Raw genomic sequence first — 19,874 nt, 5'->3', positions numbered from 1 at the left:
TATAAGGTTCTTTATCTCCTCTTCCATCATCTCACTGGATCTAACAAGTTGTTCAATATATAAAACCCATCTACTGGCCAAGGTTGCATATGTTGGTAAACAATTTTAAAGAAAATATATGGTACTGTGGTAGATATGATATTATTAACTGCATGGTACGAGTGTATACCAGGGATTTAAGAAAAAAAACCCACAAAGGGAGAAGTTTACAGGAAAAAAAGAGCACAAATCTGTACTAGTTGCTCATGTGTATAAAATTATTATCTAGATGCATTAATGCTGATTACTGTTGATTTTGTTGTGTCACAACCCTTTACGACTTTAATTAGTTTTTATTTTTAACATTTGTTTTAACATCTCCAGGAATTTGCCTTGGCATAATACTGCATCAAACGAATGATAAATAGGTCATATAAGTAGGTCAAATATATGACCAAAAGTTTGAAGAAGGTGCGGTGTATTGAGTTGTCTGATTGAGTAATTAATTCAATTTATCACTTGGCATGTCAACTTTATTCGAGTCGTATAAAAAAACTAGTTGAAGTGGTTTATAGGCATTACTGGGAAACACACTCCACCAACACTTTGTTGTCAACAGACCAAAATGACTGTCTATTTATCTATAGACATATCTATGAATATCTGTGGAAAATCAATCTGTTGCTCTGGTAGAGGGTAGCATATATGGATGTATAGCACAAGCTGCATTCAAATTCCTCTGGCTGTTGAAAAATAATTAAAATATAAGTGTCATTCTTTAAGAAAAGCTTGCACTGACCATTTTGCATATGAGAATCCACCATGCAGGTATTGAATACCTTTCCAATGGTCCATATAGCAGTGCCTAAGACCCCATTCCCAGAGATTAGATCGATCCAAACTAGATCGACCTAACTTCCTGGGGGTTCGCGCTAAATAGCTGTCAGCCGAGCGGGCACTAAAGTTATTTACCCCCTTACAGCTTGTAGTAGGCAGGACGGTCATTTAAGCCGGATTATCTGACAGTAATCTAGTGAGACTCCCCACGGGGATAGATGGATCTAAATGTCTGGGAATACACCCTAACACAAGCTAAGTTTGCAAGTTTCTCTTGTCTGCTTCATAGGTCATGTGACACCATGGTTGTGTTTTCATTTCTGAAAAGGCCTATATATGGGAGTTGTTTAGTCAAAAGCTATCTGAAACCCATATGTCAGTCTAGCTATGTTGAAAAAGGTTCCTTGACTCCAGTGCACCCAAAAATAAGTAATACCCAAGGTTAAAGCATTAAGCACTTTCAGTGTTATGGCTCCACAAAATTGCTTGATATTCAAGACTTAGATATAAAAGGACAGAAAATATCTCTGGAAAATTTTCTTTGACATTTCTTGGCAAATATCATATTCACTTTGCTATGTGAATAGCATGAACAATGGTTTAGAGTATTTCATTCTTGAGCCTATGATTTGCTAAAAGAATTTCAATAATATATATGATATCCCAGGAACCCCTGGTTATTTCATAAGTTGCCTCTGATGTTTTCTTTAATGGAAAGATTTTTACTTGTCCGTAGAAAAAGAAACTTTTGCTGGATGTGTCCTCAGTTAGATTGTATCCTTGGCCTTTGCATTTATTCTATTAATACAATATCTATACCATTGGTACTCTCTATTGGAGAAATAAATACCATTATATTGGTATATGACTCTGATAAAACCATACTATATAAGTTGAAATATTTTTAACTTTAGACAGTAAAAAAATTGGAAAAATATATAAATGAATAAAAAATAAATAAGGAAAATAGATGAAATAAAATGGAATAAAACAAAATGAAATAGAATAAGTGCTTATACAATATTTTGGTAAAGCACACAGTATGTTTTTGTGTGATTAAGAGTCCTTTTAAGTTGGTGGTTTCATGGCATGAGGTTTCAACTCGTGTTTGTATTAAGGTTATTCCTGTCATGTTCTTCATTTCATTTGACACAAGTAGAGTTTGTGCCTGTGATATAAAGTAGTTGAAAATCAAATTTGTACTTCACAGGTAATTGCCTCTATTCAATTCTGACCTAATCCATGAAAACCAAACTATATGACCACTGACATAATAGTGATTATAAACTCTTTTAAGTATGTAACCATCTGCGTGTTGAAGTCTGTATTGTTACAAGTAATTTGTCTGGATATTAATCTGGCTACTTATCTAGACTATATCCTCCTCAACTGAGCTTGATTTACAAAATAAGTAAGAAGCATGTGGTTTGTGATATGACTGATGGTTGCTTTTTTTTCATCTTTTAACAGATTACTTTTTTGTGTTTGTCATGTACATTTTAAGTTTTTTTATAACGTTCACTTTGTGGTATGAATTATTGTAGTTGTGTCTTTTTCATCTTTAAAGATATTTTTTATATTTGAAGAATTCTTTGATTATGTTGAAAAAATGTAGCAGATATTAATCCATGGAAAATTGACATAGGTAATAAAGAATGCTTCTATGGTTCCTTCCCATTTTACTCCATGGCATTCAATTTCACATCAATTAATGTCATGCCATTTTGGGCCATACCATACCATACCATAGCATGTCATACCATATTTCTTAACAAGATAAAAAAAGAGCCTCTTCAGATAATAAGGGTGCAGCATTTTATTGATATTTATTTGTTTGTATATGAATTCCTCTTACGGTAAAACCAGTAGTTGTAATCATTGTATTACATAAAACATCATAGTTTTTGCTTGACAATGATATGTTAAAAATCTGCACAATCAAAACTTTTTGAAAATCTATGTAGATGAACTCTCTACAGCTTATAAATTGTAACCCAATGCTGAACATCTAATTTGGCCAAGGAAAATGTTAATTATCTTACTGTTTTCAGAAAAATTTATAATTATAAAAGTTCAAAATTTTGATATAGCAAGAAGGATCAGCTATTTGCCTGAAAAATATTTTACCCCAAAGCGAACCTTGTACGTAAGGTTTGTGTATAATATCTAAGTCATTGTCACTCTCTCAATTGGAAATAAATTACCATTATAATAGTACATGTACAAGTAGACAAATAGTAAGTGTTTGACATACAGAATATTCTGGGGACTTGCTTTTCCACAATACTAGGAAAAAGACAGACATTGTCTCTGGTTGTAGGCAGACCATGAATGTTTTATAAGTCTATTAAAGTATATACTAAGTGACAAATGAGTCCATGAAGTAATATAAATGATGTTGGCACAATTTGTCAGATGGTTCAACAAGATAAGACATGAATCTGAATGACAACAAAAAGGAAAAAAATCATGAACGAAGAATGACACATGATTTTAAAATGTAAGGCATCTTGAAGGCTGCATTGTGTATTACTCAATTCTTCTTCAAATATGGTTGCTGTTGTGATGCTGTGACGAGAAGCCACACCTCTTCAGTACCTTGGACACCTATTGGATGGTAGCCTCTCTGTTCCTGGCTGTGGTAATAATATTGATTTTCTCCCAGCTTACTACTTAGGCGCTGCATCAGTACAAAACCTCTCAGTGGGTGACAAAGTATGTGCGGCAGATTAATTGTACTCATTCAGTAGACTGGTAGATAGGAAGCAAGAGGGAGGCAGCTTCTGTGGACCTGTTGTCTGCCAGGTAGACACACTTGACGCTACTAGTGCTTGCCAAATTGAATTTTGGAAAAGAGAAGTTGCTTCTGATTTGGTCATCTTCTCAAGATGGTCAATACTTTGATCGCAAAATGCACATTTTCATCTCAAATTTTCTGAATCAAATTTGTTTTTATGACACATTTTTATGTCTTTGTTTTTTCTTTTCAGGCAATTGGTGGTATAGAAGCATGCCTGCTAGGAATCTATAATTTGGTAAGTTCCTTGTGATGGAATTGTGTTTTTTTTTTCTTTGAACTTGTTTGAATGCATGCATTTGTGATGATGCTAAGATGAATATTGAATTGTTGATTGTGTTCTGATCACCTATGTGTTATACCCCCTGTATATGTTGTCACTGGTGTATGATACTTCATAGAATACTTTGAGAATCATCCTTGTGTACCATGTGGCTACCAGAATATTTTAAAGATTGTTTGAACTTCATCATAGTACCATGGCACCATGCAGATGTCATTAAATTCATCCAGTCATAGCCTCACTGTAAAGATTCATGTTTTGTAGTTGGTACATATTAACAGATTTTCTTTTTTTTTTCAATAAACTGTCAAGCAGAATGTACTGTCATATTTTTTTAGCTGGAAAATAAGTAATGCAAAAGTGTACATTGTAAAAGACTTACATGATGGTTTTTTTGCCAGATAATTGCTGGAGCTGTGGAAATGATGGTACATCTTCATTTTCTAGATTTTCTACATTTGAATTTTATTTTTAGTCTAAAGATGTATTGGCTGTCTATCATTTAAATGTTTTTTTTCTAGTTGTCTTATGATATTTTCTGAAATGTATCCCACATATTTTGGCAATGAACCTCAAATACACAATTCTTTAGTTTTTTGAGTGAAATGTTTACTGTATTGTCTTCAACTTTCATTTGATATGAGGTGGTGATATAAACCAAAGCCTTTTACATTTTCATTAGCCTTGATGATGAGAAATAGAAAATTTTATGGAATCTCAGAAAAAAAATAAAGATTATATTAATGGAACTACGAGGTTGATTATCCTAAAAAGATTCATGGCAAGGGCTGTCAAGAGAGGGTTAGCCATCTTCCTGAAGTATAATCCAACAAGACGTGTTCAGTCTTGATTGGGTTTCTCTTTGTCTTTGATGTATGATATCATTGCTCTTTCAATTTTTTCAACTTATTCTCAATATTCCTGGCTAACTGTGTGCAGGGAGACGAAGCCTAATGACAGGAAGAAGGATAAGAACAGATTACTCCCAGGGAAAATGGAAGATAGATTGGATTCTACTCATTGAGTGATAAATATCCTTATATGACAAAAACAAAAAGAAGGAAACTGTGTACAAGCCCTTCTCTATTAAGGCCAAACTTTTCAAGAGGTTATGTTAAGTAGAACATTAAGTCAGAAACACTAAATTTAAACCAATCTAAGCAGTAGATTGTAAGATATTAGAATGTCACCCAAGTTAAGCAGTGTACAAACCTTGATTGGTTAATGGTCAGTAGCTGGAGCTCCCCAGTGAGACTGACATGTGCCTGTTGCTTTTTACCATTTCCCCCACAAATACGACAAGCAGGTAGACAAAGATGTATAGAGGGGTGCCAGGGGAGGGGGGGGGGGAGGGGGGACCTGGAGTGTTAGCAATTGGCATGTATCAAACATAGTGTTAAGCTGTGGTACAGAACTGTTAATTAATTGGGTGGCAGTGGTCGTTATTGAAGAGCCCTCTTTCTGTTTTGTTGCTTTTTATATATAGCATGCCATGGTTTATATGGGCTCTGCCTTGTCAAGTATGGGTCATAGGTTTTAACAAAAGCTGCACAAGGATTTTGGCGAGTATCAAAATTGATGGGATTTAGGAAGACTTGGCTGCATATTCAATACCACAGTAGCAGGCCATTGATTGTATTGTTATTCAATGTGCTGTTAATCTCGACTGTACCTCTTTTCAAGATCCATCAGGTTGTTCCTTATTCAAATTTTTGGAAAAGGGAGTAGAGATACCATTATCCTGTTTCATTTGTTTTGACCATTTTAGCAAATTATATATATAATACTAGTATATGTGTATGGTCAAATTATCCGAATTCACCTGAACTCTTACAGGAGAGAATATTTTTATGGTACTAAAATAGCTGTTGTCAAGTCTTGGATTATATATATAGTGATTGGTATTGTCACCCTTGACGTCTTTTTTATGGGTAATGGGGGAACCTGCTGCCTAGAAGTAACCAGGAAGAACAAGTTCCACACTGTCAGGTCTCTGAAGTAGTCCTAGATAGCTTTTTCTACAGTATAAAGGCCATAGTACAAATATTGCTTGGTTTTCAATATCCCCTGGAGGATGGAACTACAGATAATGGGATAAGAGCTATTTTCCATTGGCATGGGCTTCCCTACCATAACATTCAAATAATGACTAAGACTTTGTGAGTTGGTTTTCATTTTTTCCTCTGAGAGTCTTTTATTTCATTATTTATACTGCGGTCTTTAAGGTTCACATTTTTTTATGTGACAATTTTTGGTCTTGATCTTTAGTCATTTGGAATGCCTTGTTGCTTGAGATAATTTAGACTGAAAAAAAGTAATACCTTTGTTTAGGGTCACTCTACTTCTAACTATGGGTGACACTGAACCTTTTTTTCAGCATGCACTAAGGAAATTAATGTTAACTTTGTTTCTTTTATCTGAAAGCCTGTTCTTATGAGAGGTTATTTTTGGCATTTTTCTTGTTTTAAATAGTTTTCTTTCCATTAGCCTGTACATATCAGGGGCATACAACACCATGTTCAAGAATGAACTAATTTCCCTGTACAAGAATTGCAATATTTCTTGTACTGGTTCAAAAATTGCAATTTGTCTGGTGCAGGTAGTTAATCTGTTGCTAAAACAGAATTTAACCAAGCCTTAAGGGTATTGAAAAAGTCTATCTGGATGGAGAAAATGAAGTATATTAAAGCCAAAATAACCCTTGTGAACTGTGGGTGTTTGAATGGCTGATCTTGTAACCTTTGCTTAACTTGTCTTCTGCTTCAGTCCCCAATATCTTGAATTTTTTAAGTAAGAAAAGGAAGAAAAAGATGAAACAAGACTTGCATTATGAAAGTATGTCATGTAACACAAACGTAAGCAAGACCACACCCCTTTTTAGTGCATGCACCTTTTAATTTCTAGATGGTCAAGATCTGAATAGAGATAATAAACTTAAATAAGTTTTCTGCCTATTCAGACTTTTTCTTCAGAAATTGAAGAATCCTAAGTTGTAGAACTTTAAAAATGGTGATAATCTGTTTTTTTTTTTCAATTTAAGAACTAATGAATCTTGATGTATGTGTGGTCTTTAAGACTTAAACTACAGGTAATACATGGGCAATGCTGTCACCTGTAATATGTTGTGAAGTCTTAGTACAGAAGCAAAAGTAACAAACACAATTGATTCAGTTGACTTGACGTGATGCTAGACTCTAATTGAATTTGTTGTGTCCATCTCCAATTTGTGCCGACTAATACAGCATAGTTATTGATTTTTTAAGCCCCAAGTTCTCAGGATTGTAACATAATTGATATGTGATCCGCATGGAAAGAATCCTCATATTGTCTCTTTTCACTTCTTCTTACACTGCAAAATGTGGTGGGGAAAAATTAATTTTCCTTCAAGGTTGAACATTTGTGAAATTTGAGGATTTAGTCCATCAGCATGCAATTGCCTTTTGCACGCTTAGAAATTACTAAGTCACATTGTTGTCTACACTAAGTTGTATTTGGTGACAAAATCATAAAGAAAAGCAAGAAATCACATACACACGCACACAAACACACACACACACACACACACACACACACACACACACCAAATATTGAATTTTTAAGGCAAGTCCTCTGCCATTACTATAAGACTTGTTTGTGCTTCAGTTTTTTTTCTTCACCATGGTATCATTAATCTGTCTTTATACCTTGATGATAATTCACTTCTGCTTATACAAAATATCTGTGCTTTTTTATTCTTATATAAATGAGGTGAATAGTTTTTTTTTTTTTTTTTTTTGCATAAAAAATGGGTACTATAACTAAAGGCAATGTATGAGAGCAAAACTACCTTTTAGTTTTCTTCTTTATAACCCGCAGTGAAAGATGACTGCCTTTTAGGCTTAACAGAAGTAGTTTCCATTCAATATTTTTGGGCAATGAATTCTTTTCTGTACAAGTGTCATTTTATGAAACCAGAGAAGGGAATTAATTCTGAGTGGCACACTATCATTTCACCATCTGAGCCCACACTGTTTGAGAAGATTCCGGTGACACTCCAGTCCTAGAAATTGCATGCTGTCATGACAGATTCTGAGAGCGATGTTTTCGACTCTGTTTCCTGTTTTCCTCTTCCTCACATGCAATGAGAAGCATACAGCTAATACCAGCATAATTCTTCTCTCCTTGTGGACATTCATACAATTTTAGTTTTTGCTGGCGGCATGATCTTTGTATTTTTTCAAGAAGTTACGAGTGTCACCAATTCTCTTGTTATGAATTTGGTTTTGAACACCACTAAATGCACCCAGTTCCACCTGAGGCTCAGGTTTTGACTGGAATGACAATTATGTCTGACATCACAACCTTCAATTTCAATTTTTTTGTTTTAAAGAATGCTATGATCTAATACAAAACTAGCATGTCTGTCAAGTATTAATTGAGCTTATCCATTACATCGAACAAAGTTGTTGCTTCTTGATAAGTTGGCAAGACAACCATTTTGAATGAAAAGATGGACTTGTTGCCAGGTTGTTTGGAAAATATACACAAAGCTAAAAGTTAAAAGCAAAAAATTAAAAAAAAAAGATTATGTACAAGCATGAAAAAGAAGGATATCCTATGCAGCATCTATGATATCGATCTGAAACATGTTGTTAATCTTGTCAACAGTGGCATTGACAGGAGTTGGAACAAGGTTCACAGAAGTAATGGACTGTCTCTTATAACAAAGCCATCCAAGTGACACAGAGCTTTTCAACTAATGTATCAGGTACACTGTTAGTGATATATTTGCTTGTTAAGGTAATTACTCCCCGAAGCAAGTAAAAGGGTGACTACAAGAGGGCGTGACAGACGGCTTGCACACCTGTGGACTTGGCATGCTGGGGCTTTCTAAAGAGACCAATTACCAGCGCCATAGTCGGCACTGTCTAATGATGCTACATGCTATACCTGCAGGTAACCTGGATTCTGCTTGGATCTCTTCCTTTTTCTTTCCTCTTGGCCAATCTAGGGTTAGGAAGTGACTGGATTTGTGCTTCTCTGCAGATGTTGCAAAATTGTAATGGCTTGAGATAAATTGGATTCATTTTCTTCTCCCCAAATGTTTTATGAAAATGAGTGATTTATCTTACCTGCAGAGATTTTTATGCTAGGAAATTCTGTTTTTAAAAAAATTGCATCATTTACCTTTACAAAACTTTTGAATCAGAAAAATGAACACTGTATACATGAGTACCAGAACCTGTTACTCTTTGGGTTTGTGCCAGTGACATCTTTTTTTGTAAGGTTTTCATGTCTTTTTGAAAAATATTTTGTTTTCGTTTGAAGCAGGAAGAGAAGGATTAAAAATAATGTCTATCTAAGTGAAAGACTAAGTTTGCTTCATCTGCTTATATACTTCCTTGTTATTTTTTTTATTGTGTTAGTGAAAGATAGTCTGAGCTAATTAAGCTTTTGGTGACCTACTCTTCCAAAGAATTAATGTTTTTGTCTTTGCTGGTTTGTTAAATAACAGCAGGACTCAAAAGTTTGTGGGCAGATTTTGATAAAAATTTCAGGCTAAGTAAGAAATGGGTAAACTTAGAATCAGTTAGAATTTTGTGGATTCAATAATTTATCAATTAATAATAATGAGAACTGACCTGTCTTTGCAGAATTCTTTGCTTTCTGAGTGTTTTTCTAGTTGAAATGGCTGTCAGCCCAATAAAAGGGGAACATTGTACAAAAATTGAAGTTCACTAGGATGTGCATTGGCATTATTCTCCCTGTTCAAAGCAGGAAGTTTAAGAGGCTTATCGTAATTTCCTACCTCGGATTTATATTTTTAGTTGACTTTTATAGTTGAAACTGACATTTCGCAAGGATAAAGTTTTTCCTGCTGTAATAAGGTGATTGGGTACATACACAGAAACTCTCTCTATTTCAGTATGTACACACTGATAATCTGATTATGTGTGAATTCTTGTTGGCTTTGTTCTCTTTGCATTGTGAATTTTCTACTCTTTTATTAGATTATCTAAAGACCTTCTTGCATACTTTATGTATAGGGCATATAGCTCTGGTAAAGTATTGAATTTTCCAGTCTGTTTGTTAGGAAGTGCGTAGTACAGGAAAGAAAATTCCTAAAGGTGTCAAAGAGCTAGATAGCACATTTGTTTTCAAAAATGAGCAACAATTATAGTAGCAAGAAAAGGATTTTTGGAATTATGAAAATTCTTTTGACTTTATATGGATGCTGGTTTTGTAAAATATCATGGTGATTGACCACATCTTCCATTTGCATGGTAACAAGGGGAGACAAAAATGAAGAAGATGAAGAAAGCTGGCACCAGATCGTCAGTGTTCAATTGTTGATATGTGCCTGAACTTATATCAGCAGTTGTACCACTGATGTTTTGTTACTAGCCTACCAAACTCAAGGAAACCCTGAAGATTTTTTATCACCACTGCCCGTGAAGGAGGTTATATCTTCAGATGCATATTTTTGTGTATTTAGTAGTGGATACTTTTCCTTAAAAGTTCTTCACAAAATACAAATTTCAGGAAAATTCAGGGGTGAATTTCAGGCGGAAAGAAGTGATAACGATTTTGACTGAATCCAGTATCCCTTTATATTTGATAAATCTAGATGGTACATTTTGTTACTGTACATGACGCTAAGATGTACATGGATCACAGTTAAAATTTTTTTTTATAATTATAATTGTTATTTTGATTTGAAAGATATTTTTTGTTTCTTTTCTCCCGTTCAGTAATATTACATTTTTCCTTGAAAATGTCTGTACTCTTTTAGTGCTCCCTAGATACTGTTCTTTCCATGCAAAGAGTTTTTGCAGTTTTTCTAAACTTCTGTCATGGAGAATGGCATACAGATATCAGCTTCATTGATTGCTTATTTTTAAATAAAACTGAAAAAGATATGCTTTGTGGGGTTTTCTACCAGTAGGTTTTTTTAAATCTACATACATGTATGCACAACTGTTTACCATTTTGGTTTACTTCAGTGTGTCTTCTCTCTCACTTTCTTTATTTTGCTACCAATGTGAGGTTTTTACTTTGACCTTTCCAGGAAATTGTCACCCCCAATGGAAAACCCAAAGTTGAGACTTTCAGCTTCCCCACTCTGTGCAAAGCTTCCATTTATCATGAGGTAAGTTATTGAAAAAAATGAAGAAATGTTTTTACTGTAAAATAAGTCTATAATCTAATATTCTGTTCTGTTTTCTTAGCACCTCTGCTTGTGAAACCTAATGATATATGGTTGGCAATTTATATATTTGCAAGAATATTAAGTATTCTTAAAACAACTAAGTAGAATCATATTCTGTTGTTAATGTGTGTGTGTGTGTGTGTGTGTGTGTGTGTGTGTGTGTGTGTGTGAACAATTATCTAGCTAATTACAAGATCAATTACATTTTTAAAAAAATTTGGTCCTTTGATCTCAAGATTGTCTTTGGGTGCTATTTCGAAGGCATTTACAATGCAACAGTTGTCTGCAATGATCCATCCAGCGTCATTCAATCATTCAATCCAAGCTTCTGTCAATCCACATTTTTCCTTTAACAGCCCTTTGGCTTGGCCGCCCTGACCTTGACGGAGGCTGCCTTGCAGTCTGAGCACGGAGAGCCAATGGTGGTGACGAGCAGTGCCATGCCACAGGTAGAACACATTAATTCCCAGAACAGGTGAGAACACAGGATGACAAGATTTACTAATATGAAGTCAGTTGATTGCAATTACTTGAGTTTGAGTTATCACCTTGTCAGCACCTGTCGAGTATCTCGTTAATTTGAACATTAACGTTAGGAAAAACTGGGTGTCATACTTTAGATTTACTTTTTTCTTTTTTATTCTGATTGTATATACTATAGGTTATGGTTGCTGTACAAAAAGAAACAAAGCTTGTGTAAAAAACTAACTTCTTGATTTTATTCTGTGGTCATGCATGATAGCTGTACGTGAACTGGAATGTGTGAGGTGTGTGTCTGTGTGTGTTGTCTGCAATAATCCATCCATATATATATAAACTGCTAACATTAACACTAAACATTGCAGCAAAAGTGCTTATTGATATATTTGCAAAACAACTTCCATATTGTTGATGACAGGTAAATAATTCATTCTTGTGTGGGGATGATTTGATTGGGTGTGCTGGAAGTGATAAAAGCCAAATAAGAATAATTGAGTCACACTTATTCATATAAAAGACCCTTTATTACATTTGCTATCACAAGTGTTTTTGCTGATGGAGGGGGGGGGGGGGTCTTGATCAGTTCTTATCAGCAAACTTGATTATAAAAACAAACTATTTAATTCAATGTGGAATGGGTCACTTTCTAATTGTGGAGGTATTTGAGTGATGGAACTCAAACATAACATAAAAATATATTAAAAAAGTATGTATAATTTTATAATATATTGCATGGTAATCAGGACAAGTACCATGATTTAATCATGATTTTTTGTTGATTAATTTTGGGAATATCAGAGTGAAAATTGCATTTGAGCTACATATATCTGCACATCCAGGACACTGGGTAACATCATTGGGACATGGGCATCAAAAATTTAACATGGCGCCGATCTTGTGACCAGGCTTTCTGCTTAGAATATTCATTGTATTTTGCTTTATTTTCATCAAGTTTGGAAAATGTAGTATTAAACACTTACAAAAATTATCAAGAAAGAGCACACTTAACTTCACAGAGTTGAGAAAGCAAGCCATGATCCTGAATCGGCGGGGAAAAAGCGACAACATGAACTTGTCTCTCAGGTACACGCTTTCCGCTTAGGCTTTTGGCTTTATATTAATAAAATTTAAAAATGTTACATTAAACACATAAAAATTATCAGGGAAGAGTACACTTAACTTCACAGAGTTGGGAAAGCAGGCTGCAATCCTGAATCTGTGGTTAAACAGCGATGACATGAAATCATTTTTTCGTGAGTTACATGCCAAAAAATGGGAACTGGATAAGTCTCATTTAATATTCATGTGACCAGGTCATTATATCATCAAGTGAAATCTCCACTATTTAGGCTAAGTCCCTGGGCCAAATATGAATGGGGAAATGAAACTACATGTGGTTGCGCTGTCTCGTGTGCCTGAAGAAAAACGACACAGGATTAGGTCCTAACATCTGTGATTACACGCTCAGATGACAGGATTTCCTGACACATCGTTGTTTTATGAAAATCATAGTGTATTTCAGGTATTTAAATCTCGAAATTGAATGATTTGTATAGTTCACGTGTATGGGAGATCATACTTTGTACTGATTCGGAAGTTGAAAATGGAAATGATGGTAATGCACAACAACCCGTTTTCGTCACCCATCAAATCTGAGACGAAGAGCAATTTTTGTTTTTCTCTAGTGTGTGTGCTGTAAATGATCCCTGAGATGACTAAAAAATATGATAATATTATTTTGAGAGCTTTCTTTTCCATAATATACAGCTGCAAAACAGACTGGTATGTCTGTGTCCCAAATGTAAGTGTTGCTTTAGTGTCATTTTTGGCTAAAAATTAAAAAGTTTAAAATTCACAGCAATGTATGGAAACATAAAATTGTTTGTTATTGTAAGACAAATCCATCCACTTTCACATGAATGACCCCCATTGTAATCCAATGCATAGGAATATTTTGACAGACTTTCAAAGATGGTCACCCACTGCTGTTACCCAGTATCTTGGATGTGCAGATACGTATATACATGAGTACTTCCATCATTCACAGGCACACACACACACACACACACACACACACACGCACACCAGTATAAGGGTTCAGATGGATGTGGATTCACGAAAATGTATTCACTGCCAAATCAAAAGTCTGTTGATTCCCACACAAATTTCTTGAAGAGGTTTTAATGCAAAGATGACAGGTTTGGGACAAGTGTTGTCATTTTATAATAATCTTAGGCATATTGCATTTTATCCATTAAGAGGATGAATTACATGGTGAATACTAGATGGTAATTCGATCCTATCTGTTACATATGTAGGAGTAGTGGTAGGGTCTTTTTATCTTGTGAGAGAATAATGGCTGTCTGCCTCAGATAGGTTTAAGGAGGACCATTATTGTGTTTTTGTTTTTTTTTTTACATTTTACCATGATGGGAGACATTTGAGGATGGAACTTAGTGGTGCATATTGTTATTTTCATCATTTCCATCAAGCTGTTGGTAGGATTTTTTGCTAAATGCAGTCTCGTGCTCTTTGTAGGTGTACATTTTATGCAAAACATACATATTTGATGGACTGAAAGACTTTTTTTGTTCTTTTTGTATACACAATTAATATTCCCTGCTTTCACCTTTCACATGATGACTAATAGAAATGGAACAATAGGCTATTTTAGAATTGTTGCAAAATTACCATGAAGGAAACAGTTTTGATTTCAATCTTACTGGTTATAAAGAGCCTCAGGGTTTCTTTTAAAATAGGCCTTACATCTTAATAGCAGGATTTGCAAAAAAAAAAAAAAAAAAAAAAAAAAAAAAAAAAAAATATATATATATATATATATATATATATATATATATATATATATATATATATATATATATACATATATATATATATATATATAAAATTAAAATAGTAGAGATAAAATAAAATATAATGAATAATAAAATGGAATAAATAGATTAATAAAAAATGAAAATAAATAATGATAATCATGATAAAATAAACAGAGGAAAAAATAGCACACTCAGTATTTCTTGCCTTTCTATTTTTAAAAAAATGTGTATAGACATTCGTGGAAGTTCTGATTTCTTACAGTATTTGTCTTCTTTGTTGCAGACACAGTGTTTTGACCTATGTACTGTCATGCTACAGCAACGTCATTTGTGCCCTGTCTCCAAGGTCTCATATGACAGCTTGTTACTTGGCAACCAGGTGAGACCTTTATCATGCTGTTCTAACTGATACTTGTCTCCAGCATTCTACGGGTTCTAAGAAATGAATCTCTGAATGTCATTGGCTTCATTAAATGTGAAAGCACATGGTGTTGTTCTGTCTCCTCCTTTATGTTCAAGTTGTTTACTTTCTATATGTGAAACTGATCAAATTAAGTATGTTTATTTCTGTGCTTGGGATGTTATCAACACTATTGCTACCATAATATATTGTTTTTCAAACTGTATATATTGCCTAGTCTTGCAATAAACCTGGAAATTTTAAGTAAGGCATTCTTGTGTAATTAATACCGGATGAAGCTAGTCAATAGTTCTTCTTCCTCTTGTAGGCTTCTCATCTGGAAACTGCTTCCACCCCTTGTTATGGTAATGATAGATATTGGCTTTAGTTACTCACAACAGGAGTGGCAGGATCTATGCTATATTTATATATTCTTTCAGTGTGGATTCAAATTAAATAATTGTTTTGTTTTTTTAGAGCATGTAGAACTGGTTTTGGTGACCTGGACAGAGTGCCAAGCTCTCACAGCACTGGTCCTGGGCACAGTGACCACATCCTAGCTGACCCCAGGATTAAAGTGACTCCAGGGTTCTTAGTGGAACTGCTCAATATTGTCTACTATGTCATGTAAGTATTTGCAAGAGATATTAGTTAGTTATTTTATTAATTGTTTTTATTTTTTATAACCACTAGCCTGACCCAACTGTCCTTGATCATGATGATGATGACTATTACACTCAGCTCCTGTGCTGAGTTGTTATCTGAGATGGGGGTGGAACTGATGGTATGGTAAATAAACCTACCAGTTTTTGTTGCTTCCTGCACCCTCTGCACATATTGTAACTAACTAAGCAGAGGATCTGCTGGAAACAGTCATCAAGCAAGGGTTTTCTCTGGATGTGTACAAAATGAAACTTTCTTTCAGTATTATTTATTATATAAGATGCAATCAAGTATTTTAGACTTAACTATTAGACTCTTTTACTGTCAGAGAGTAAAATACTTTCTTAATTAGAAGTAGAAAAACAAAACAATAAATTGACTTACCTTCAAGTCAAACTTTTCTATAATATATCCAAAATATGTAATTGGATATCATTTTATGTTGCTTTGAAAATCTTTGTCAAAGGCATTTATACCTAACTGCTTGAGATGAGATTTGATAAAGTGTATTGCGTTAGAGAAGTTGAACACAATACATCTTCTCCAGGTTTACCACTCAGCCTCAGCTAGGGGCTGCTGCTCTGGATGCAATACATAATAGAGCAGCATACGAGCTCTTCTCTGATGTTATGATGGTAAGTTGATGTTTAGAAATAGAAATTCCGGTTAATGTAGTATTTCATTCCTGGTGTGTATGTGATTTTGTTGTCTAAAAAAAAAAAAAAAAAGATATGCAAAAATCATTGCTTTTCAAAGAAATTGTTGAAACACAAAGAAAAAAGTAGTGCTTTAAATTTTATTTTGTATTCTGATTAATAAAGGTAAAGTGACATACTTTATTGTTCTTTTTTGAATATATACCTACATTTTATGTGCATGTTTTAATTTTTTTAGTGATCATGTTACATAAAACATTTGCCTTTTCCTTTCCTCCTTTAGGATGTAATGAGAAGGCCTTAGTGCATTTCTGCATCATTTCCTACATTTTTTTGAAAAAAGTAATGGGCAACAAAAAACACAATGAAATTAATCCTATAAAGTAGGAAAAAAAGCTTCATACACATTTATACAAATAAAGAGTTTTTAAAAAATTGTCTCGGATGCTTCACACAGAGGAACTATGTGTGTTCTTTGTGTTTTAAATTCTAGGCTGTCTAGGGCTATTTTCAAAACTTAACTGATACACTGCTGGGAGTGGAAATATTTGAAATGTCTGTCATTTTGGTACTTGAGGTTCAGTTTTATGGCACTTGTTTATTAACCAGAGAAGAGTATTTTTTTTAATGTCTGAGTTGTTGCTGGTCTTGCTGTATGCTTCACTTTGATGCTTGTTCCCTCTTTTCTGAACACATGTTTCTATACTCCACATCACCTTTAATTAGGCCAAATATGTAGGAGTTGTAATGCGTGTCAACCAATTAAAAAAAAAAATTATCTACTTTACTTCATGCTTCTTATTCTACATTTGCGTGATATTTATGTTGCTGAGTTGTCTCATTGCAAATACAAAAAACTCTCTGTAGCTTTTTCTAAATGTCATCTCTCTCATAACATGAGAGTTTTCTTGATGGTAGGAAAAAGAATCTGGATTCGTTGGTAGTGTAAAATAGCTGTTGAGTCCAATCAGGTGAAGGTATCAGGTTTTCCAAGAAATCTCATTGAATTTTACAGTTTGTGCTTGTCATCCACTTGTTTCTAGCTGAAAAGATTTATTGTTCTCAGCATATAACAGGAAATGAAGTCTGTCACTGGAGATGAGGCCAGGCATAGGGTTATGCAATTCCCATGAAGGCAAATGAAGGGAAAGTGCAATAAAGATCTGCTATTGTTATGTAGCATCCTGCATGAAAATTGGTTTTTATCCAACACACATATTTCAGTGAAACGAAACATGTAATATTAGCTGGAGGTTGATTGAACAAGCATTCTCTCTCTCTCTCTCTCTCTCTCTCTCTCTCTCTCTCTCTCTCTCCTTTGAAGTGTGACACTTTTCTGCCTTGTTACCAAATTGTACCAAAAATGTGGGGAAAATAAAATGCCTATTGTTTTCTTTTATTGTATATATTTACCAAAAAGTACTGTTTAATGCTAAGAATTCAGTATTTAATTACTTTAGTCTCTTTGTGTTCTTTGCTTTATTCCTGTAAAATTCTAACCTCTAGTTAGGCTGAAAAATCCACAGGCCTTTAACTCAGTAAATTTAATAATTTGTTTCAAGTCTCCCATGCATCACCCCCTCCTCTGCCCTCTCCGTCACAGAAATGCACACAAACCAAATGTACAGATTTTCTTTCCTACTAACAAAAATAAACTTCTGTAAGTGTGGGACTTTGTAATAAAAACAGTTGAGATGTATTTCTCTCACATTCAGTGCGTTTATTTTCAATTCAGTGAAATAATGACAACAATAAAGTAAAACACAACCATGCCTGGGCGAAAACACCTTCTGTTGACGTAGTGGAATGAGGACATACGTTTGTCACACTTGATGAATTTTTCTTAAACTTTTCTCTCTTTAGTAGCATTCTGTCTCTTGTGGTGCCTTTAACTGAATAGTATTGCTAATAATCTTGTAACAACAAAATTTAACGCTCCCCAACCGTGAACATTCCATGCTATTTAACCTCTCTGGCCCTGTAGAACACAGAGAGCGAGTTCACAGCCATCTTGGCAGTAGACACAAATATATCATGGTTAATAGAACCCGGTAGAATGCATCAGGTCACCATTGGGTACATGGACTAGTTTATATGTCATTTAGATTAGCATACATCAATTAATGTGATGTTTGCATTATTTACATAATCTTGAAATTTCGTTTGGCCTCTTGGTGTGTCAAATTTAGTGTTTTGATTTATCACCTTTTCAGTAAAATATCACTTTTTAACTGAAAAAAAAATCAATTTGATTGCTTTGGAATTCTTATTTTATATGGGACAATGCAAATTTTACTTTTGTTTGTGAAAGAACATGTCAAATCCCAAAGTACCATGAGGAGTGTACTAAGGATGACTCGTTTCTTCTGAACCCATTCAGCTTTGTTCAGCTAGGTTCTTTACTTTTAACTGAGAATATTTTGTCTACTTTGATCTAAAATAAATCAGTAGTAGTAGTTTTGCACTTAAATGAATTATTGTGTATGTTTCATAAAAAGAAAGAAATAAATTATTGTGTATGTTCCATAAAAAAAAAAGAAATTGCTCTTGTTTCAGGGTACCCATAGTTACTAAAATTTGGTACATTACTCCATTTTTTTTTCTTTCTAAAGTGAATTGAATCAAAATTTCTGTTTTTAGGTGTAATTAAGACCAGCCTTTGGTCTTCAGTTCTTTTCAAAGCTTTACTTCTAATTTTTTAAATATGCCACTACCATCAGAACATTGACTGAAAATAATGAGAATCGAAACTAAAAGGTGTAGAATCTTTATTAATGGGTAGAATTGGCAACCCAGGAGACTACCCCAATTTTAGTGAGTTTTGTTATAGATCTGTCCCAACCTATGTCACTGTGATATATTTTCCTGTTCAGCAGGGATGGAGAGCATGTATTTAAACAGGAGGAATTTCCAGGGGGAAACTGTGGAATGCCAATAATGTCCATACAAATACAATATGGGCCTTGCCTTGTAGCATTTTTGGTCAACCACACGAAAAAAAAAAAAAAAAAAAAAAAAATAATAATAATATGAATTTCTTTATGATTATTTGTTTCCGAGTTATATTTGACAAACTTTCAACAAAGATGTCTTTTCCTCTTTTAACTTACTAGCGGGAGGGGTGACAGGTAGTCTTAATGTATTAAGTGGTCTTTTTTATATTGATATCCTGAACCTGTTTAGAATACTCAATACAGAATTGAAGATACACAAAAAATATACTTGTTTATAATGTTAGTATGGTGATGAAAATTAAGTAACTCTTTCTGACACTTAGAGTCCATCTCTTTGAATATTTGAAACGTTATCCTTGTTAAAAACAATGCAACAAATACCCAGTTCACAGAAAGACCACTTTTCTCTGCCATTTCCACTTGGTTTCCTTGTGGACCATATCATCAGACACATTTTCCACAGTTCAAATGCTCCTTTATACATGTCTTTTAAAGTATGAAGATGGCCAAGGGGGTAATAACAAACCAATTTAAAGAATCAAACACAGTCATAGTGTAGGTAAAATCAACAACAAACATGTATGTGTATTTGGCTTGGTAAATTTAAAACAGTGACTGAAGCAACATGCTTTTATTTACAGTAAGAGTCATCCAGTGGATGATCTAATGTGAGATTAAATTTCAGGTGCATATTAAAGAGACACCATGAAAAAACCCCTAGGACTTGTCCATGGTACCACTGGTACTGGGTGTTGCATGATTATGTTTTATGTATACATGTATATCTGGTTTTCAACCA

The 19,874-nt window shown here is 34.1% G+C and overlaps 1 protein-coding gene across 4 annotated transcripts in view; it reads left to right on the top strand.

Moving 5' to 3' along the window:
* LOC106175189 (hyccin 2) overlaps positions 1–19,874 on the top strand; it is a 52,178-nt gene that overhangs the window by 19,312 nt on the left and 12,992 nt on the right. For 3 of the 4 annotated variants that reach the window (XM_013557060.2, XM_013557061.2, XM_013557062.2), the window contains 6 exons: positions 3,807–3,851; positions 10,945–11,025; positions 11,442–11,560; positions 14,686–14,781; positions 15,280–15,429; positions 16,013–16,100. In XM_013557060.2, coding sequence (XP_013412514.2) covers positions 3,807–3,851; positions 10,945–11,025; positions 11,442–11,560; positions 14,686–14,781; positions 15,280–15,429; positions 16,013–16,100 — 579 coding nt within the window. The remainder of the gene's footprint in view (positions 1–3,806; positions 3,852–10,944; positions 11,026–11,441; positions 11,561–14,685; positions 14,782–15,279; positions 15,430–16,012; positions 16,101–19,874) is intronic. The other variant, XM_087004508.1, reaches the window with a different exon arrangement.

This window comes from Lingula anatina, chromosome 2, assembly GCF_051362555.1.
Source record: "Lingula anatina isolate TDL-2025a chromosome 2, LinAna3.0, whole genome shotgun sequence".
NCBI lineage: Eukaryota > Metazoa > Brachiopoda > Lingulata > Lingulida > Lingulidae > Lingula > Lingula anatina.
Note: the sequence above shows the minus strand (reverse complement) of the source record. Positions and strands in the feature narration are given on the sequence as shown.